This window comes from Lacerta agilis, chromosome 3, assembly GCF_009819535.1.
Source record: "Lacerta agilis isolate rLacAgi1 chromosome 3, rLacAgi1.pri, whole genome shotgun sequence".
Lineage (NCBI taxonomy): Eukaryota > Metazoa > Chordata > Lepidosauria > Squamata > Lacertidae > Lacerta > Lacerta agilis.
Window position 1 is genome coordinate 101,449,492 of NC_046314.1, and position 23,221 is coordinate 101,472,712.

Sequence of the window (23,221 nt, forward strand, 5' to 3'; positions counted from 1 at the left end):
CTACTTGCACTGGCATGCTTTCAAACTACTAGGTTGGGGGAAGCTGGAACAGAGCAATGGGAGCTCACTCCATTGCAGGGATTTGAACCGCCGACTTTCTGATTGGCAAGCCCAAGAGGCTCAGTAGATTAGACCCGCGTCTTTTTTTCTTTTTAACCTGTTTTTGCTTATATTGTTAGCTCATGTTTAGTTAATTTTATCAAAATTACCCTGACCCTATTCTATTTTGTTAGTGTGAAGCTGTGCACTCTCTTCTTCTTTGGGTAAGAGGAGCTGCAGAGGGATAGGATCTATTTTAAGAGTTGATTAGCTAAACATTCAACACCCAGCTATGAAGTTTGTATATATGTCTGAATCAAAGCATACATCTGCTAATATGTTTGTGTTTGGTCACTGTAATTATTTTTACACTTAAGCTTTACAATCTGTGTTTCCTGCCTTTCCATTTCCCTCTTATCTTACTGCTAACATATTTCTCTCTCTCTTTCCACCCATGTGCAGGATTATATATCCCTGCCAACTCAAGACAGCATTCCATGCATCAGACAAAGTGGACTCTGGTCCACAAAAGCTTATGCCCTAATAAATTTGCTAGTCTTTAAGATGCCACAAGACTCTCTGTTGTTTTTGCTGAACAGACTAAAATAACTACCCCTCAGGAAACGGGATAGATATTTATTTAACAGAGCCTGCAGCAGATCTGAGGACACTGATTTGTGGTCTGCAGATAAACTGTTGAGATCTCTTCACTATATGGTAAAAAAGACCTTAATATTCTTACAACAGTATACCAACAGAAAACACCACAGAAACATCTGAAAATGGAAATAAGTAATTTCTCACCACAGAACTGAAGATGAGATGAGAGCAGAACAATTTCCAACATTTATCCTACTATTATCTCCAGTAAGTGGCTTTTGTACTGCTTATGCAAAACACATCTGACCAGAAAGAACAGCAGAACAGAAGAAATGTTTGGGTACAGTGCGGCAAACTTATCACTCTCACTTCTTTTAAAAGCTTATGTCTATCTTCAGCGGAAGACTGCAAACTAAATGTGAAATAAAGGCTATGCAAAAAGCAGGGAGGCAAGGGCTCCTGTGGGTCTGAATAACAGACAGATAAGATTTAGCTTTCCCTATTTGATGCCTCCTGTTCCATTTTTCCAATGGACCCAGAGACTTGCTGGCTGTTATTTTTCCACTTATGTTCTCTCTAATCCTTGCCCTGTGCTGAAATTTTATCTCTTCCCTCCCCCCACCCCCACTTCCTGGTGACCTGTCACCTTCAGGACAAAACAAGATGCAGGAACCTCTTCATTTACAACAACTTCCTGGAAAAACGTCTTATCAAGCTAGCCAGCTCCACAGCATACCTGATAGCTACTCAGAGGAAGTGAACCTCTCCAGCCCAACCCCCCTTTCTGGCCTTCTTATCCTCTCCCGACAATATAAACAGAGTCTTATCAAACCAGCAAAAGATGTGGGAAAGTAACGTGCAATAAAAGTTGCTGCCCCCCCCCCCAAATTCGGACACAAAATAGGCACTTCAAATGCACTTTTATTGTGACACTCCCAACAGTGAAGTTTGAAGGTGGGAGAACCACACTGATGAAGCTATTGGAACTGTTATTTCATTGCTTTAATATGCTCATAGTAACATGTTACCTTTTCACTGAAGGTGATAAAAACCTAGCAGCATAATTTTGAGAAAAAGTTACTTTTCTGACGTTTTGAAATGGTACATACTATTATGATAGACAATCACACTTATTGCTTACAATGCTTTGACCATTCTCTCTATTTAGATCTAAAGGTATTATACGTAATATAAATATATAATAATAATAATAATAATAATAATAATAAATCCTTCCAGGAGCACACGAAAGCTCATACCAAGAACAAACTTATTTGGTCTCTAAGGTGCTACTGGATAAAATATATATATGTAGGATACACATATCCTTCTCTTTTTGGTAGACCTATATTTATAATGATAAAAAGTAGCGCTATCATTATTTTGTTCAGTAGTGTAAAAGCAATGCTGGAAGATCCCTACATCTTTCCTGTATCAAAAGTGACTTCTATACTATCCTTAGTTCCCCTAGCTCACAGGCAGGGTGTAAGGAAGAAGCATGTGAAGACAGTAAAATGTTTTTAGATCGAATGACCTAATTAATTATCATTATTAAACATATTTACAGGCAGTCTTGTAGGGTCAGAAACCTTCCCAAGGTAGGTTGCAACAATCAATATACAATATACCGGGTAATTAGCAGTAAGATTCAAGAATAAAACTGTAATACACAAAAGCTAGGAACAGATAAGGACCAGCAATAACACTAAAAACATACCCACCATGGTAAATAAATAACGATAACTCTAACAAATTTTAAAATCCAAGCAATATTCAAGGTATGAAGGGGGGGTATGATGTAGCCCCACTGGCAAGCATTCCACAAGTGAGACCACTGCCAAAAAAAACCTTTCTCTTTTCTTCCTTCCTTTATTAGACACTTTATTTTGCCCAGGGCAACCCAAAGCAACTTAAAACCAAGCTTCCTTGAGTCTACCAAACTCAGAATACTGGATCAAGCCAAAGGCCTGTTTATGCCTCTTGTACTCACAGTGGTCGAGATACCTATGGGAAGCCTGCAAGCAGGAACTGAGTGCAACAAAACACTCCCCACTTCTGTTTGCCAGCAACCAATGTACAAAAGCATGCTCCCTCCAACCATGCAGGTAGAACTTAATTATCACGGCTGGTAGCACTGATAGCCCTATTTTCCATGACTCTGTCTAATTCTTTTTTAAAGCCATCTAAGCATGTGTTCATCACTATCTACTGGAAGCAAATTCCATAGTTCAGTTATGTGCTGTGTGAAGAAGTACTTTGTCTGTCCTGAGTTTTCCAACGTTCAGCTTCACTGTGTGGCCCTGTGTTCTAGTATCCATAATGGAAATAGGTGTGTGAGCAGGGCTTCGGATGATGATCAGTGTGTAACTTCATTCCAAACCATTTACGAGGAACTAGACTGAGGAATCTGAAACCCAGAGGTGAAATACAGCCCCCACCAGGCCTCCATGTCTGATCCTTGGGACTTTCTCGGGCCATGCCTCCTCCCCAGCCCCCTCCTTGAGTACTTTGTGCCTTGCTGGAATGTGTGCTTCGATTCTGAAAATGCCACTTGCTTGCCTGAATGGGGAGAGGTGTATGTGGGTGCAGAAATCAACTTTTGTGGGGCTGGAGTGTAGCCTACTGTGCAAAGCTAAGTGTCACATTCGTTGTCACATCCAATTTTGCCTTTGGCCATGCCCACTACTGGCATACGCCCACCAGAGGTTGCCTATGAGGGGACGCAGTCCTCAGACTTTAAATTGGGCTTGAAACGGCATTGGCAACCACTGCATCAGTACAGGATCTGATTGCCTAGCCTCAACATCCAGCTGGCTGTGTTCTGTACTAGATAGAAGTTTCCAAATCATTAAAGGCAGCCCCACATGGAGGGGCTACTCCAGACATCTGATTAATATTGTGCTACACTAGAGTTCACTCTCAGTGAGTGACTGTGTCAGGCATGGCTAGCATGTGGTCCTCTAAATGTTGCTGAACTACAACTCCCATTATCTCTCACTATTGGCCATGCTGGCCACGACAGGTGGGAGTTGGGAGTCCCAACAACATCTGACAACCCACAAGTTATCCACCTCTGCTGCAGGGCAAGACAATTTATGGATGTTATCAGAGACTGACACAACTTGACTGGATGGTTTGTGACACAGATGACACTTTGATCAGGAGTGTGTATCTCTGTGTGACAGAGGGAGAGCGAGCGAGAAAGATAGATATGGTGCAATAGCTGGAAGATTGTGCTTCAGGGGGAGGTGTTTGACTTTATGACCTTCTGGTTCTTCCCAATCTCATGAGTTAATGGGGCTGTCTAAATAACATATCAGATAAGTCGTACTGGATCAGATCAATAGCTCAGTCCATCATCTGAGATATCCTGCCTTCAAGAACGGAATGTATAGTTTGCAATACGGGAAGGAAACCGCCAGCCCAAGGCAATGATATGGAAAATTGGTTTGTCATTGTTGGTCTCAAGTTTCTGATATTCTCAATTTTTATGTACGTCTTCAACCCGGTGATGCCTAACAAAGTGGATATTCCAGGCCTCTGAAGCTTTTACCCTTACGAATAGTCAGGCTACTGAGCCCTGTCATAACAACATTAATGAGATGCTTATGAAAAAAAATAGGTTATGTTGTTATTGACACTCACTGCAAATGAAGTTTAAATTATATTTACAGCCTCTTACACGGGGGGCTGGCAGAGTCTTCTCATGCAAAAGTCTGATCATATCAACACTTCTGTAGTGGTAGAAGTATTGCAGCTTCAGATACTCGCAAACCATTCGTCAAACACTTGTCTGAGCCTCTCACTCTGCTCTTCTTTTTCTTTAAGACAGACCAGTACCCTAATCTCATCTTGCCTGTCTTTAAACATTGCAAGTTTATTAGTATAGAAGGTGTCACAGTGGAAAGAGCTTAGTAAGGGTGTGCTTAAAACTTACTTTGAAACTTTCAAAGTAAAACAGGTGAGAAAATAAATTAATTTCTAATAAACATTTACTTTGTCTGTATTTCTAGATTTGTAAACTTAACATATGGTTACCATCAAGAAAAAGCTCAGATGCCAAAAGTTCTGCTGCACTTGCATACTTCCTGGCTCATAGCAGCTGGTAAGTATCTAGATCACTTCTAGCCGACTTGTATCTTGCTGAGGTCACTGCCAATGTTTGACAACTCATTCCCCAACTCCAGCATCTTTCCTAGTTAGTAGACCCTTCAGCTAAATTCAGCTTTGAAGACAGAGGTACCGTAATTCTATGACTCATTTAGCTTTCACTGTCACAGACAAGTCCCAAGTTGCTTCCTGGTTTTACATGCCTTTCTAGATTGTTTATGGTGCCCCAAATGTACATTTGTTTCCTCATCTGCAAAGCACTGCCCACACCTTTTCCTTCCAAGCAGTAGTATTTTGTTACTGAGAAAAATGTAATTTTCCTGTAGAGAAATGAACAGATTATCAGGGAGCTGTGTGAATGTCAGCAACTGGCTGTTGTTGGCGATGTGAAGAGCAAAGAGTGGTGCTGTGTAAAGAAACTGCTGCTATGATGCAAGAGATTTTCCTCCCTGTCTTGCCTCCCCTGTACAATGATTACATCAGGGCACAACCATTGTACAAAAGTCCAGGGCACCAGACCAAACTGGCAGGTGGACTCCCAAACACACGGGGGTGGCTTACCACATTTTGAAGTGTACTACACACTTCCAGTGCCCCCACTGCATGGCCCTTAAGTCCAGAGTCCAAGATTACCTAATTGTGCTACTGCCTCTGCATGAAATCCAAAGTTGGATCAACACCCCCCCCCCCAAAATCAGCAATCTGCAGCATAACCCACTGAGATCTCTCTGATTAGATTCAATTGATAGACATAAGGGCAAGGAAGTAAAAGTTGAATGGGAAAAATAGGGAAGGGGCACATAAAACCTTTTGGCATTATCACATAGCACCAATAGATGCACAGGAACAGTTAATTAAGAGATAACAACAATAAAAATGACATTTTAAGGAGCTGGTTGTCACTGTCAGGGGAAAGCAAATACATTTTGTTCTCTTGAATTTGTAGTTAATGCATGTGTTACTTTAAAGCGCATAAAGCCACTGTTTTGTCACGCAATCTAGCCAGCACTTGTTTGCAAGCTTCTGTGTTTACGTTAACTCTACCCCAAAGCTTAAGCCATTTTGTTTCCCGTTCTCTCCGGACAATATGTCTGTGGTTTTTCTCTCTCATCACTATTCAGCCTGTAAAGAGCTCCTGCATGCATAAAGCCTCTGAACTCCAGAAACTGCAAAGTCATTATTGCAATCTAAATCACCCAAGCTACAAAGTCTGCTAACAGTCACTATCTTTGCAAAATGTTGCTGCATTTTTCTGAAGCAAAGACTAACACGGAACTCCAGGAAATGGGAGGAGATATCCTTTTTGTTTCTTTATGACATTATGATTCCCCCCCCCTTGCTTTTGTGAAACTGAACATGATCCATGGAAAAAGGAGGAAAACTGAGTCTCAAGTTAACTTGCAATGGAATGGAAACTTACAAACAATAAACAGCATAATTTTCATATTTTATGTATGTTTAATGTAGTGTTTTTTTTATAAAAAAAAATACTTGTCTCATGAATTTTTATTACAAAGTAGGGCATTAAATAATTCAATGTTGCAGATGGGGAACCAAATCTAAGACAGCGTGACTTGTATGAGACGACTGCCTACAGCTAAGGTGTAATTTGAACTTTTATGTACCAAGTCCATTACTCTGCATTGAACTCAGTGGTTCACAATGCTAGATGCAATATAAAATTTTGTACTACATCATGCAACCTAGGAATCGGGTGAAAATTCTACAAGGGGGAACTGAGAAGCAAAATAAAAAATATAAAAAGTCACAAAATGGCAGCAGTAGGCTTCGGAATAGCAGAAGGAAACTCTGGCCCGTATACCTAGTTAGGCCCACTAGGCCTCTGATTTTGGCCTGCAAAGCCATTCTGGGCAAACCACACCCACTTGTCAGTCACCTGACATATGACATCGGGCACATAGATCGGCTATCTCTGATCAAAACATTAAGTGTTAAGATTGGAGACAAGTGATCTCTTATATTCAGTTACAGGTAGGTAGCCGTGTTGGTCTGCCATAGTCAAAACAAAATAAAAAATAAAAACATCCTTCCAGTAGCACCTTAGAGATCAACTAAGTTTGTTCTTGGTATGAGCTTTCGTGTGCATGCACACTTCTTCAGATACCTTACATTATGTTCTTATATTCTTACTAGTGGTTTAAGCCCGTTAAAAAAACGGGCTAGAATATATGTGGAGGGGGCTGGCGCCCCACCCCCACCCCCTGCCAAAGCCTGCTTTAGCGGGTTGTCGGGGGGTGGAGGAGAGGCAAGCAGGGCTTCTCGGTTAAAGCGGAGAAGCTCTGCTTGCCCGCCCCGCCCCCCACCCCCCTGCCAAAGCCTGCTTTAGCGGGTGGTCGGGGGGTGGAGGAGAGGCAAGCAGGGCTTCTCCGTTAAAGCGGAGAAGCTCTGCTTGCCCCCCCGCCCCCCGCCCGCCTGCCAAAGCCTGCTTTAGCGGGTGGTCGGGGGGTGGAGGAGAGGCAAGCAGGGCTTCTCCGTTAAAGCGGAGAAGCCCTGCTTGCCCCCCCGCCCCCCTGCCAAAGCCTGCTTTAGCGGGTGGTCGGGGGGGTGGAGGAGAGGCAAGAAGGGCTTCTCCGTTAAAGCGGAGAAGCCCTGCTTGCCCCCCCGCCCCCCGCCCGCCTGCCAAAGCCTGCTTTAGCGGGTGGTGGGGGGGGTGGAGGAGAGGCAAGCAGGGCTTCTCCGTTAAAGCGGAGAAGCTCTGCTTGCCCCCCCCCGCCCCCCGCCCGCCTGCCAAAGCCTGCTTTAGCGGGTGGGGGGGCGGGGTGGAGGAGAGGCAGCAGCGCCATGCAGGCCAACGGGGCAGGAGGGGGTCAGCAGCAACAGGCTCTCCTTGTAGTGGCGGGAGCAGCAGCGTGACCTCCCTCTTCGGCTTCCCTCGTCCTCTGCAGCGCGGACGTTCCATTTAAACCGCCCGGCTTGAACTGCCGACGCTGCTCGTGGCCCGATGTCTCTCTGCTCCAATCCCTGTGTCCCTGGGGCACATGCTCAGTTGCGCAAACCCAGAGACACACACACTGGACGCAGAGACACTTGCATTTTATATATATAGATATATCTTATATTCAGTGTTAGTGCTAAGCACCAAAGTGCTAAAACTGGAAATAAGCTTCTCTCCAATTTTAACACTGTGGTGCTTAGCACTATTAACAGAGATTTTAAAAATCACTTTTTTAAATAGCAGGTGGCATTTCTCTTATCTCCAATCTTACAGCAATGTTTTTTGGACTAAAACTCCCAGTCCTTATGAGCAATGGTCAGGGACGATGTAAGCTGGCTTAAGAAATTGGTCTACAGGAGAGACTCGAGGGCTCAGATGCAATCTCGTACACTCGAAATAGACTGAACACAGCCTGCAGAATGATCAATGGTGTGTTTGTGGTAAGGCTTGCTTTTGGTTCTTTGTCATTGCTTAAGAACTGAATAGTGAATTTTCAAATCCAAAGTCAAGACACCAAGAAAGCCAATCTGATATACCACTCACCTTGTGCCTCCAAAGAGGATGATCTTGTCCCCTACTCTACAACAGCACTGTCTGCGGCGAGGACATGGCCCTTTCCCTTTGGGATCAATTTTCTTCCAGGTAAAAGAAACTGGAGAAAACACATACACCATGAAAGCTGAATATTTCAAGCAATCTTGGTAAAGACAAGCCACACGAACAAGCTGTAGTTCTAAGAAGTTTACAAATTTAACCCATAGAAACAAACCTTTTTGCTTTTCAGCACAAACACTGAGGTTTTTTGCTTGCAGGTGAAAAAGATGTTCAGGTTTCAAATATCACAGTCTCTTCTTCATGAAAAATGTTTGTTTGCACTCTTGATATTTTATTCCCAATGGAGCAGGGATCTTCTGGTTAAACAAAAAAACCCTGGGACAGCTCCCTGAAATGCCTGCTAAGGCTATACAATCCTTTTCACCAACAATCCCAAACATGAAATGTATGCAAAGCTGTATGTTTCATTGTACAAGCTGAACATTTCCAGCAGTTAAGGAGGAGTATACAGATTTCACACCTTCAAGTCACACAGGACTGTGTGAAGCAAGAAAATGCTACATTACACCACAACTCCTCAAATAAAGGGAACTCTTTCAAATTCTCTTGGAAGACTAAGGATATTATAGTTCAAAGCATTCAGCTGTTCCGGTTTGCACTTCACTTTAAAAAAAAAACGGATATTTATTGCATAAGGACCCTTGAAAAAGCAATTGCTTTAGAGGGCAAATGAGAAGAAGGTGACAACCGTAGAACTCAGAATTAAGAAACCACATAGCATCTTCTGAAAACATTCTGCTGATTGAACTATGCATTAACTTTTTTTTTGAAGAGTACATGTGGGTGCACTGCCACCTATTGGTAACTGCATGAAGTACAGAAGCCATAACCACTGAGACATCCCCACAGAGATGCCTGCTACCCTCTCTCCTTTAGAGAGTGGAGATTGGCAAGTTAGTTGTATGAATATAATAAAGGCAGGACGTAGTTACTCTCTGTAGCATACACTGACAAACCTCCCCCATAAGCATCATACTAAGGTGTAGTGAGATAACTGGAACTGTGTGGCAGTAAACTGAGGACATACATAAGCATCACTTCACATCATTTAAGGTGAGGCCTTGCAATCCCCAGGCTGGTGTCTGGATGCATGAGTGAGCAGGTTGTGAGCCAATAAGCTGAAGCTAAATACTAATACTGTACTCCTGTGCACAAGTGATTCCCAGGAACTAGAGCATATGCCTGTTTTGGATGGGGTTGCATTCCTTCTGAGGGAACAGGTATATATTCTGGGAGTTCTCCTTGATCCAACTTTGTCACTGGAGGCAAAAATGACCTCAATGGCTAGGAGTGCCTTTTGCTATCCTTGGCTGGTTTGCCAGATATGACTGTTCCTGGACTAGGATATCCTTACCTAAACAATTTTGGATCAGGTTTTCTGAAAGAATGCCTTCTCCCACACAGGCCTGCCCATTCATGAAAATATTCAGAGGCGGCCATATTCATTTCAATGCAGCTTTGAGGAGGGCCCCTGCTCTGTAGAATGAACTCCCTACTCATGTAGTATACACCTACTACAGTGAACTTCCACCAGCTGTTAAAACACATCCATTTGCTCAAGCTTTCTCCAGCCTCTGCCATCAGCTGAACAATACCTAGGTACTGTAATTGCCATGTTCATTTACTGGATCATTTTTATGGTATATTGAATTATTTAATTGTACGCTGCCTTGTTATTAGTGTAATGAGAGACAGTAAATAAATATTTTAAACTAATGACATACCTACATATAATTAATGTATGGAATTCACTTCCACAAGCTGCAGTGATCAGACAATGGATGTGTTCCAGCCAGCCATGCCTTCTTCCAGGGTACTCCCATCCTACAGCCCCTAGCTTTTCATGCTCAGTCCTCAATGAGTTGGTGGGTGTTTTTTTCCTCCTCTTAGTTCCCCATCTGCCGATTTCTCCCCTACTTCTACAGACCCTGTATTTCCTTGGGCATGCCGCTTACTTACTGGCTGAGCCCACAGCAATAACATTCAATCAATCCATACAAGCTGAGCAGGGGTAGCGGCAGCGGCCTTAGCTTAGAGCTTATAGGTCAACTGCGGCATGGGAAAAGCCAACGTGAAGGTGGCAGACAGGGACTGAAACAGCTAGCGGGAACAATCTGAAGTGGTCTCAGCTGCTTTTCAGAAAAGAGAATTTGTGGCCTCTTCGGATGTATGTGCAGGATACAAGGGTAATTTATAATTCTTTTCTCATTTATTTTTAAACCTGGCCCTCTGAGGTTGAAAAGCAATCTTAGTGAGTCTCTGGCTAAGCGGGGATTTGAAGCTAGATCTCCTAGGACTATCCAGTACTTTAGTCTGCAAAATCTCACTGAAAGGTTGCCATTCTTTCTAGTGCTGAAGACAAGGGTGCCCAAGAGGTCTCTGCACCATTATGGAGGCCTCTGCTATATAATGCCCTTTCACACCAAGAGGTGGCAGAGCAAACATGACCATGCACAGGAAGGTGGTGGTCATGGTGATGTGTGCACATGTGCATGTGTGTGTCCAGTTCCTGAGAAGCCTGGCCAGGGAGCATCAGCCCACTAGAGAAAAGCAGCTGGCCATAAAACATTTTCTTGAGTCTCTTCTGAATCTCTTATTTGAGAACTCATTAGCAGTGAGCCATATAAGTACCACACAGCCACATTACCAACAGAGAGATGCAAATAAAAGGGCGGAGGGTTTGAAGCTGCTAATGGATATACTCAACCATCAAAGGCATGATCCCAAAGTCTACTGTGCAGTACTGCAACCCCTGGCCGCCACAATCCTGAACAGGTACTGATATTGCTGTTACTGTTGGCAGAGACAGCAGCAGTTCATAGCCAAAACCTGCAAGGTCAGGGAGACTCACTCCAGGCTCAGATTAAGGAACCAGTATTTGTTGCATTACCCGGGTCCCATGTGGTGTCCCTGAGATATGCCTGGAGCTTGATGGAGTGTGGCTGTTTAGCTTTCCCTTCCTCGTGAGTACAATGTGGCCATTAGTGCATTGAGCTCCAAATCAATATAGCAACTACCACTTCAGCTAATATTGTTAACTGGGTCCAAGACCTCACCACTCCTTACTGATGGAAAATCTATGTGTTTGTGAACACATGCTACATGCATCTGTTGAACATATACATCCTACAAAACATATGGGAGCATCTGGGGCATGGAGGAAATGTGATTAATGCATAGCTGTAGCCCTGATCACAGCAAAGATTCTTGGTGGTTCCTGTAATACCAGTAGTAAGAATGAATGTCAATTAAAAATACCTGGATCAAATTTCCAGAGATCGTGAAAGTGTCTGTTCAGACGTGCATTGTAGCCACCGAATATATACAACTCTCCATTGTAGCCAACTGTAGGGAATAGAGAAATTACATGTCAGGACACCTAAAACGAAGCTCAGTTTCATATCAGTTACAACTGAAAAGTTTTTGTGCTATTCCCCTTTACAGTTTGCAATGGAGCTGAATGTAGGAACATTCAGAACAGGCAAAAGGAGGTACTTCTTCGTACAGTGAATAGTTACCAACTATGGAATTCAATACTATAAGATGCAGCAATGGTCACCAAATAGAATGGAAATTAGACAAATTCATAGAGGATAAGGCTATCAATGGCTACTCAAGTGATGGAGGCAGTATACCTATGAACACCAGTTGTTAGGAATCACAAGTGGGGAGAATGCTTTTGCACTCAAGTTCTGTTTATGATTTTCCCATAAGCAATCTGGGTGGTCACTATAGGAACAGGATGCTGGACAAGATGGGCCTTTGGTCTGATCCACCAGGACTCGTATGTTATTGCATGCCACATTCAGAGCCAAGATTGTCCATTTACATTAGATTAAGAACCATTTCATATTGGAGGAAGGAGGGAGGTAAGCAACTGACTCCAAATTCTTGTTCTCTGTTTTTCCATCTTGTCCAAAATTGATAATGGGCACCTCTCCCAATGGAAGATGCACAAGACTGATTTAGATGAAAGAAAAGCACGGTGAATTAAGAACCATTTCATATTGGAGGAAGGAGGGAGGTAAGCAACTGACTCCAAATTCTTGTTCTCTGTTTTTCCACTTACTGATTACACTTACACTTGCTGATTCCCTGTTCATTGTTGCTTTCTAAAAACAACAAAGGCCACTACTTGATCTTTTGAAGACTTGTGCCTGATTGGCCAACTACAACTTTCTCTTTAATCTTAATTAGACTTCTCACGCTCAATGGAGTGTAATGATGACTTACATGCTGAGTGGCTCCTTCTGCCTTCAGGAAGGAGGGGAGTGGGAGGCGAGTCCAGCCAAGAGTTTGTGTCTGTGTCAAATACTTTGATTCGGTTACAGTAGATCTCATTGTTGGAGTGGAATGGCCCAAAGCGGTCTGCTCTTCCCCCAAACACATACATCTTTGTCCCAATTATTGTGGCTGAGTGAAAGTCTCTCCATCGAGCTGGTGTGCCCTGAAACAAGAGACTCCTGTTAAGTAAGTCAAAGGGAAATGGAAGTTACTTTAGGAGTAAAAGATATGAAAGGGGATGTAGGTGAAAGGGGATTTTGGGTGTTCAAAATTCTGTTGACTACAAACTAAAGCAGACAAAAGTTAAACAGCAAACAGGGTCACATGCAGGACCCAAAGACACACTAACACCAATACTGACCTTTGTACAGATCAGACTCCAAATCATGTTGCTGCTATCCAATTTGTGGATGTCATTTGAAAAACAATCAGCCTGAAAGAAAGAGAAATTATTAAACTAGTGGGGATGTTGGAACGAGCACTGCCAACTAAATCCAGGCATTCTAAAGGCCTTTGGTTATTTTACTCTCTAGAGATAAAAACAGAGTTTAATTCTTCAGCATTTCCCTGTGGAGCTGAAATATATTAAGGGAACTGAAATAGGTGGCTCAAAAAACAAAGCAGCTGTTCAGACTGACTCACATCAGTGCACACTATCCAAACAACACATTGAATATACATATGCCATCAAAAAACATCTCCCGTTTATATACAGGAAAAAAGAAGTAATGTGGGAGATTAAAACCATGATTTACAGTACACTGGTTCTGAATGTCTGGTGTGGGATGGCAAAGGCTGCCCTTTTCCCTTCTTTTAAATAAGTGCTAAACATCAGTAGCTCTCATTAACCTCAACTGGAGTTGTTAAAGAGTCACTAAGTCATACCAGACAAGCCTTAAGCTAAATGTTCTGAGAGGAATGCATAATTAGCAGCAACCTGTAAAAGATACTAGATTGCTGGGTTTGCCAAAGCTTTGTAAGACTTGGACCTACCATGGAGAGAGATAAAATCTTTGGAGTTGCTGGTGAGTCCCTTAAATCCTATCACCATATTTTCGTTTGTTTCAGTACCCTGCCACACAGACTTTAATTATTGCTGTAAATCCACTGAAAACAAACTCATTTGCCATAACAGGTAGGTAGCCGTGTTGGTCTGCCATAGTCAAAACAAAATAAAAAATTCCTTAGGTGCTACTGGAAGGAATTTTATATTTTTTATTTCATTTGCCATAAGATCTAGTCACTGAAAAAGCCAGTGAGATCCAGCTGCTTGTGTACTGGAAACAGGTTAAATCTCTGCTCAGCCACAAATCAATGGATGGCTTTTGGACACCATCTGTTCCAAATAACTCAGTCACCACCAGAAAACAGAGGTGGTCTATTATCTATTTTACAGTAATTGCAAGAATAAGCAGGAAGGGAAAACATTCTGCACATCTTACAAGCACAATTATGATTGTCTTAGGAACTTGTGGAATCTCTCTCTAGTGATGGTAAAGACAACACTAGAAAGTCATCTAGAAAGACAACACTTAGAAAGTCTAAGTCTGTTTCCATGCATAAATTAACATCTGCTCATACTTCTGATGCAACACATCTCTTAGGAAGTTTGAAATTTTTAGTCATCTAATAGGTCAGGGACTTGAACTAGACTCCCTTCGGACTGTTTCTGTGCATATTATTATTATTATTATTATTATTAATTGAGTTTATACACCGCCCCATACTTGGAGGTCTCAGGGCAGTTCACAGAACCAATTAACATCTATTCATAAATTAGCATGTATTCATCCTTCTGATGCAATCCAACTTTTAAGAGTTTTGACAATTTTATCTAAGATATTTGTTTACTGCCCTTCATATAAATAACCCAGGACAGCATTCAGAACTGCAACCTGACATAAAAAGAAAGAGGAGGAAAATACAAATTTAGTGGCATGACAACAAAGGCAATAATGCCTGAGATGTCAGTTGACTAAACTGAGTTTTGCTTTTTACTTACCAATCAACAGTACAACAGCTTGCTCTCTAAGAGGCAAGGAGCACAGAGATGCATAAGCAGCAAGCAGACTTTAGCTTTAAATACATCTAGCCCTTTAAACCTAGGTGTAGACTAAGGCTACAGTCTAATACTCTTGGGAGTAAATCCTACTGAACACAGTGAGAATTACTTCTGAATAAATATGCACAGGACATGGCCTCATGCTTGGAATTCATCAGCTACAATGAAAGTTTGGCATTATCATCAGTATGTGACAGTATGGGGTTACAATACAGAACATTTCAGTGATCTTTAACTTAATTCACAAATTTAAATATAATTGTTGGTAAAGGAAAGAAAGAAAGAAAGAAAGAAAAAAAGAAAGAAAGAAAGAAAGAAAGAGAAGTGGGAGCAGAGGGACCACTCAGAATTCTCTTTGAATAATTTGATTTGGAAGCCGCATATGTCATGCAGACCTAAACACAAATAGCAGACATCATAGGATGACTTACCAGTTGTTCATATCCCCCAAAGATATACATGCTCTTCCCCAAGACGCAAGCCGAATGTCCATCTCTTGCTCCCGGAACCATTCCAGAAACTTTTGGTGTGAACCATTTGTGCGTGCCTAATATGTTAAAAACAAAAAACAGAGAGATGAGCCATTACTAGCAGACAAAGAATGTCACGTTCAGGAATGAATGAAAGGGGGGGGGGGAAATCCTAAACAAACAAATATCTCTCCTTTATAGGAAGGAACCACGTATACATTCTCTTCCACACAGGACAGTGGAACAGCAGCTGCCTCTCTAGAAGCTATCTTATAGTTCCTGAAAAACTGTGAAAAGCCACCACTCACATTCTGTGAGATTTCACTTTTATCCTACTGTGTATTACAAAGTAAGAAACAGTTGCAATATTTTGGGAAGCAATTAAACTGTAGGAGAGTATTTTTCAGTACCTGAAAAATATTTTTAACGCAAGGCTGCCTGGTTATCTGTAAAGTTAAAGCAAGCACCTGTCTCAGAAGTCCATAAAAAGAAGCACAGATAATCCTCGGAGAAGCAAGAGATTGCCTAACCACAGTTGGCAGTCAGCTTCAGTGCTTATTCCAGGAAGCAGAATAGAGTGGCCTGTTCATAATCCTCTAGCACCCAAGAATCTCTCACATCCTGGCTTCCATCCACAACCACCCACCTAGATTAACTGGAGAAGTATTCCAGCTCAATACAAGGTCAATGTAAACTCTGTGGAGATTATTAACACAAAGAAAAGTGAGCCTTGCTCCTAGTGGGATGTGTGCCATGCTTGGATTTCTAAATCCAGTCATGTGCTACCCCTAAAGACCTTGGCCAAGAGCTACATATGAAACTAGAGACTGGAGCAGACTGTGACATCTAATACAGATAGCATTTGCAAGCCAACGAAGGACAATGCCTTACAGAATAGCTTCAGGGCTTTGTCTAGCCTGAAGTGACTCATGCAAGAGGGTTTCCACCTTTTCCCATGAGAGGGAAAGGATTAGTAGACTTGCTTTCCAGGGATGGTAGGAAATTGCACAAGCAAGTGCATCCAAGGCTGCCTAGGACTCTGGACAGCAACAGTTCCTTGCAGCTTTTTCCACCACTCCTCAAACACAGAATCAGTTTGGCAGCTGTGTGATGCCCGTATGTACAACGGAATTCTATGGATATCTAGTTTTGCTCCCTACAATGAACTCCAAGATACCGAGAAAGTAAATTTGTTAGAGAATTAGCTAGACCTGGAAAGAGAGCCCAAGAACCGAGAGCCCATCTTCATTGCATGGAGAGTTTGTAAGATACTGGTTCTCTCATTATTTCCTTCTGATCAGTTTCCTTCTTTCCTGTTGAACACTTTCCTCTTTCAACAAACCTTTTATGTGAAGAGTTCAGATCAGTATCTGAACTGATCTGCAACTTACACATGCAACTGTTTTAGCTGGTTTTATATATGCAATTGTTTTGCATATGGCTTCTATTGTACTGTATTGAAAATTCACTTCAAAATGCTTCATAGGAAGTGGTTAATAAATGAAATAAAAATATGCCAACACCTTCCCTTGATGCAGCATACCTTTTTTCCTGCTACTGTACGCAGTCCCCCTGCATTGTGTGCTGCCCACAGTAGTGAGAGCATAATTTCCATGAAGCACCAGTCATGAAGACTGAAGACTGTACAGTGGGTCTCCAACAATTCCCACGTTCTTTGAAAATATTAATCACGTCTCTATAAAAGTTATAATCAACATTAAGTACTTTCACACCTGCTGTTCCCAGTTTAAACCTGGAGACAAACTGCAACTTTTTAGAATATACACTTTCAGCAGCATGTGACAGCCAGGGATATGGGGAGCAGCAAACAACACTTACTGACGTCAAAGGCGTATAGGACATTGCAGGCTCCCTCAGTGTCATTGCGGCCTCCCCAAATGTAGATGGTGTCCTCAATAAGCACTGCAGAGTGTCCGTATCTCATGTATGGAACTTCCCTCACATGGTCTCTGCTGTTTGTCCACACTGGTGGTAGTTTGGTCCAGCGCAGAGAGACTAAAAGGAAAAAGCCCACAGTGTTACTTGACTGGCTTGCTCTTAGGCATCAAGCTGCTATGCACAGATACTAACTGACAAACAATTCAATTGCTTGGATTAACAAGTCATAATTGTTGGAGGAAATCCAATGGCTGTCATGCAGTACTCTCTCTCTCTCTCGTGTGTGTGTGTTTTGAGATTGCAAAACATTACTTTACTTGGAGAAAATAAAAAGGAAAGAGAGAACAATGAAAAGATGCTAAAAAGGTTATACCACTAAGAGAATGTGAAAGATGTTCACCTAGTATTAATAATAACAATAATAATTTATTATTTATACCCCACCCATCCGGCTGGGTTTCCCCAGCGACTCTGGGCGGCTTCCAACAAAATATTAAAATATAATAATCCTTAGATATTAAAAGCTTCCCTAAACAGGGCTGCCTTCAGATGTCTTCTAAAAGTCTGGTAGTTGTTTTTTCCTTTGACATCTGGTGGGAGGGCGTTCCACGGGGCGGGTGCCATTACCGAGAAGGCCCTCTGCCTGGTTCCTAGTAACTTCGCTTCTTGCAGTGAGGGAACCGCCAGAAGCCCCTTGGTGCTAGACCTCAGTGTCCAGGCAGAACGATGTGGGTGGAGACACTCCTTCAGGTATACTGGACTGGACATTTAGGGCTTTAAAGGTCAGCACCAACACTTTGAACAATCTGTTGCAAATGTGTTACACTATATAGATGTTGGTGCCAGATGAAAATAGTATTTTCAACAGTTGCTCCATTAGAAGACGACATATATTCAAGAGTTCTAAAAGAATTAACATACACAAGTACAAAGCAGAGAAAATTAAGTGCTTTGAAGGCCCATTTAGGGTAATGGTTAAAACAATGTTAAAAGCACACAGTTTAAGAGCTTAAAATAGGGAAATGGGTAGCCAAATGGCAGATTAGAATATGTAAGACAGTGCACACTAGAAAAAGTAAAAATATTCAACTCTTATTAATAATTTAAAAACAGCAGTAATCAACTAATGTACAATTCTATTGTCTATTTTCACAACAATGTTCTTGGGAACATTGGGCTAAGACAATTGCCAAAGGCTAGTGTGCTTCACTGCTGAGTACTGGTATTTGAGCACTTGGGTCTCTCATAACTGAATCTACTACCCTGTCCTGTTGAAACATACACTGCCCTACCAGACTCCTGTTTGCTTCCCCTCTTCTGACTCTCCAATGGAATCTGCGTATTATACATGTGACAATGAAAATCTGTAATTAGCTCCATAAAACTCCATGCCACAGTGTATTACTGCTGCCAAGAGATCCCCCAGTTTAAACAAATAAAACTGTAAAAGATGTATTTTAAAAAAAACACATCTTCCAATTAAGGTTAGTAAAATCAGGTATTTATATAGCTCAGCAGCATCTGGGTCATACTGTGCCATTCCTGTTTAAGCACCCAAGTTTGCCACTAATTGATGAGGCTTGTCCATGCATCATCAAGTGGATCATTAACAGGCTTTTGCACCTTCCCCAAAGAGCTTTGGGTTGGTCAGTTGTGTCACATCTGGGTGAACCAACCCACAAGCTTGTTTTCTTAACCTGAATTATGAACAGGTTGCATTTTGATCATTTCTACTTGATGCTTACCATACATTATATATCAACCGGCTTGTGTCAGACTGCTGTATTATTTTCATATGGTAACAGCAGTAAAAAAAAAAATCAATTTAATAACAGAGTGAAAGATGTATTCATGTCACACGGTGCTGAAAACTAAAATATGGTGACGGTTGCTCCATGAATTATATGATCAAAAATGTTTTCAGTTATGAAAGCTATCTATAGATTCTTACTAAATAATCAATAAGGGAAACTTTGACCATCTTGTAATTTCAGCAGATACGTACTCCAGTTCAGAATGGTAATTATAGGGAAAGCCCTTACAATTTAAGATGCCATATTTATAGTGTTATTGAAGCTCTACCACTTATTCCAGTGTTCACCGCATAAAGTAAACAAAGCACTGACTACTTGGATAGCTTGTTTTTGGAAAGGGATTTTGATCTAGCAAGAAAAAAATAAAATAAATGAAGTTCTGTTAGCCATCAGAAAAATAAATCTTATTTAATAAGTAATTGCCTTTGCTTTTGTGGCTGCAAATTTGTGAAACTCTTTTTTTCCTAGGACACACAATTGATGGTTTTTATAACCCCTTTGATTTTTTGCAGATATGTTTGATTTTTAATACAGTATAACTTCTGGCTTAAACAACTAAACAATGTTCCATTTCTTTCCACAGCAGCAAATCATTTCCCAACCAGTGACTCGTTTTAAGGATTATTCCTTCTCCAAGGCAACCTAAAGGTTATCAAAATATCTTGGAAAGGGAAATCATAAATCAGGGAGTTTCTCCTCCCTTAGCACTTCCTACAATGAAGCTTTGCTCTAACATTTGTTCCCCAAACTTGTTCTGATGATACACTAAAGGTCACTTCATACACAATACTTTTCCTAGACAGCAAATAGCTCCCAAAGAAGTGAAATTTCAGCAAGAGGCATACATGTATTTTTTATATAAAAATATATGCATTGATTTGTTTACTGCTATATATTATTATTGCAATCTTATACTTTAATGTATTGTAATTCTAGGTTTTAACCTCTTGTTCATGGCTCTGATATTTTTATAATGAATGTTGATATATAAATGATAAACAACAAATACAGTAAATATAATGTTCATGCTGTGTGAAATGGCTGATTCCCATGCTCCTTAAGAACAATTCCAGCTTTTGATACTTTTAAATTCTCATTGACCTCATCTATGTTTAAAAGCTAACGGAACACTATCATATAAGTAAGGCAGCTGGGTTTGTTTGCAACAGCACGTGTACCTTGGATTTAAAGATCTCAAAATCTGGAAGACATGCTTTCACAACATTCTCAAAACATAACCATTCAGTCGTATGAAAGTGCTAGCTGTTCAAGTCCTTTGCAGCCACAACACTCATCTTACCTGCATTGAATACATGAACGTCGATCTGTCGCAGTGTCTCATAGTCTTCCCCAGAACAGTAACCGCCAAAAGAGTAGACTTTGTGTCCAACAGCCACAGCAGCGTGGTTTACTCTCCGGGGCCCACCTTCTAAATGCACTGTCCACCGTAACATTCCCTTTTGCAAGTGCTCAGTCCTTCCAAGAAGGGGGTTGGGGCATTAGAGTTTCATGCCAACAGGGCTACCAACCATGTTGGTATGTAGCCACAGAGCTCTGAAAAAGACAACAAATTTTCAAAATGCTACTGATTATGCCCACTGTAAAATGAATATGATTCTTCCTCTATGCAACCGCTTTCCCACTGGACACGATTTTAACTGCCTCTTTGAATACTGCATTACATTGTTCCTCTTGGGTGGAAGAAAGCAGTTAGTTTTTTCTTGTTAGCCTGCTACATATCTAAGATAGGGAATAGTATTTATTGAATCAGAAAATGTGATATATGTAATCATTCAAAAAATGGCAAAACAAGTGTTAACTATGTCTCAGCAGTTCAGGAGGGCAGCAAGAATAAGCATTTCCCTCTAGTCATCATTTCACAGAATGCATACTCAACAACAGTAATGGTAAAGAGAAAAGATGTTTCCATCAGGTTGTACAGCAATTACTTGTTCTAACAGAAGACAAAGAGAATATTCATGGCAAATTAATCGCAAGAAATGAATTTACAATTCAACTCTTTTTTCTCTATGTGGGGCAGTTCCCAGTCAAGTCATTACAATGCCCCAACCTATATTTGTGCATCTGATTATTTTCAAATATAGAACCTTACATTTGTCCATATTGAAATTCATTTTGCTAGTTTTGGCCCAGTTCTCCAATCTGTAAAGGTAATGTTGAATCATGATTCTATCTTCTGAGGTATGAACTACCCCTCCAAATTTGGTAACATCTACAGGTTTGATGGCGGACGCGGGTGGTGCTGTGGGTTAAACCACAGAGCCTAGGGCTTGCTGATCAGAAGGTCGGTGGTTTGAATCCCCACGACGCGGTGAGCTCCCGTTACTCGGTCCTAGCTCCTGCCAACCTAGCAGTTCGAAAGCACGTCAAAGTGCAAGTAGATAAATAGGTACCACTCCGGCGGGAAGGTAAATGGTGTTTCTGTGCACTGCTCTGGTTCGCCAGAAACGGCTTTGTCATGCTGGCCACATGACGCGGAAGCTGTACGCCGGCTCCCTCAGCCAGTAACACAAGATGAGCGCCACAACCCCAGAGTCGGACATGACTGGACCTAATGGTCAGGGGTCCCTTTACACGTTTGATGAGCATCCCCTCTATTTCTTCATACAAGTCATTCATAAAGATGTTGGACAGAACCCTGCAGTACCCCACTTATTTAATGCCTAACCAAAGAGAATTCTAGAACCTGGCAACATGCAATGAAATTGAATGTTGAAAAATTCAAAACAGACCAAAGGAAGTGCAGTTTCACACAGCACATAGTTAAACTATGAAATAGGCTACCACAAGATGCAGTGATGGCCAGCACTTGGGACGGCTTTAAAATGAGATTAGAAAAATTCATGGAGGATATAGTTAACAAAAGCTACAAGTTATGATGGTTGTGTGCTACTTCCAGTATTTGAGGCGGTATGCCTTTGAATACCAGTTGCTGTAAGCACAAATGGGAAGACTTCTGTTGCACACACATTCTGCTTGAGGACTCCCCAAAAGTATTGGGTTGGTCACTGTGAGAAAAGAATGGTAGACTAGATGGGGCTTTGATCCGATCCAGCAAGGCTCTTCTGTAATAGGGGTCCAGGCAATATATATCTAGTTTTACTTGAAGGGTAAAGATCCTCTTTAATGATTTAGAGCTTTGTGTCTGGCTTTTCATCACACACAAGCAAGAAAAAAGCAGATTGCTTATTAAAGAAGCTTTTTCAAAAGTCAATCCCTGGGAGAAAATCAGTGGTTAGAGATTTAAACCCACACATGTCTCTCCAGCTATGTGTCCAAAATAGAAGGAAAATCAAGACCTGTCTTCTGCTGTGTGATGACTGTAGTGGGAGTTCTTGAAACCTTGTCAAAAGACTTCGTGAAGTTGGAATCTTAGAGTACTTAGAGAGAGCTTTTCTCATCAGGTGTTTGAACTATGTAGGAGTTTTAAAACCAAGGAACAGAATATTCTCTACTTGCTTAACTGTTCATCTCCTGTGTGTGGCAACAAACTCAGCACCAGTCCAGTCAACTGGAAATATTCATAGGAAAACAAAATGTTTTCTTTAAGCAGAGGGCCTGCAATGAAGGCCAATAAAGCAACTGATAATCAATTTTCCAAAAAAACAAACCCTGAAATCAATTAGCATCAGCCAAATATAGTTTAGATTAGAGTAACATTCCATCCCAAACACATAACCAGATGTTAACACTTGAAAACTTTCCCTTTGTCTGATGTACTGAAATATATAAATTCATAAAAGAAAAGAGGTGAAAATTCTAGTATAAAGTGCATGATGAAAGAAGGTAACATGGTTAAGAAAGAGGCAGAGATCCAACATGTGATTCTATGATTTTATGTTATATATATATTATATGGGACACAGGTGGGGCTGTGGTCTAAAACACTGAGCCTAGGGCTTGCTGATTGGAAGGGCAGCGGTTCGAATCCCCATGATGGGGTGAGCTCCTGTTGCTCAGTCCCAGCTCCTGCCAACCTATCAGTTCGAAAGCACATCAAAGTGCAATTAGATAAATAGGTACTGCTCCAGCAGGAAGGTAAACGGCGTTGCCGTGTGCTGCTCTGGTTTCGCCAGAAGCAGCTTAGTCATGTGGCCACATGACCCAGAAAAACTGTCTGCAGACAAACACCAGCTCCCTCGCCCAGTAAAGCGAGACAAATGCCGCAATCCCAGAGTTGTTCGCGACTGGACTTACCGGTAACTGCCAGGGGTCCTTCGCCTTTTTTATGGCATATATGTTACCTTTTTGTGGTATATATGTTAAAAACACTGACAAAATGTAACAGAAAAGAAAAAAGTGTGAGGGATGAAGGTGCCTACAACATATATTGTTATTTCAAAAGAGAAAA

At 41.5% G+C, this 23,221-nt stretch overlaps 1 protein-coding gene across 6 annotated transcripts in view; it reads right to left on the reverse strand.

The window, feature by feature from the left end:
- KLHDC3 (kelch domain containing 3) overlaps nucleotides 1–23,221 on the reverse strand; it is a 42,963-nt gene that overhangs the window by 10,031 nt on the left and 9,711 nt on the right. For 5 of the 6 annotated variants that reach the window (XM_033144959.1, XM_033144955.1, XM_033144953.1 and 2 more), the window contains 7 exons: nucleotides 20,150–20,403; nucleotides 16,976–17,152; nucleotides 15,098–15,213; nucleotides 12,966–13,037; nucleotides 12,554–12,767; nucleotides 11,579–11,665; nucleotides 8,249–8,357 (listed from right to left, as the gene is read on the reverse strand). In XM_033144959.1, the coding sequence (XP_033000850.1) occupies nucleotides 8,249–8,357; nucleotides 11,579–11,665; nucleotides 12,554–12,767; nucleotides 12,966–13,037; nucleotides 15,098–15,213; nucleotides 16,976–17,152; nucleotides 20,150–20,303 (929 nt within the window). In that variant the 5' untranslated portion in view covers nucleotides 20,304–20,403. Of the gene's footprint in view, nucleotides 1–8,248; nucleotides 8,358–11,578; nucleotides 11,666–12,553; nucleotides 12,768–12,965; nucleotides 13,038–15,097; nucleotides 15,214–16,975; nucleotides 17,153–20,149; nucleotides 20,407–23,221 lie in introns of all 6 variants that reach the window. The other variant, XM_033144954.1, reaches the window with a different exon arrangement.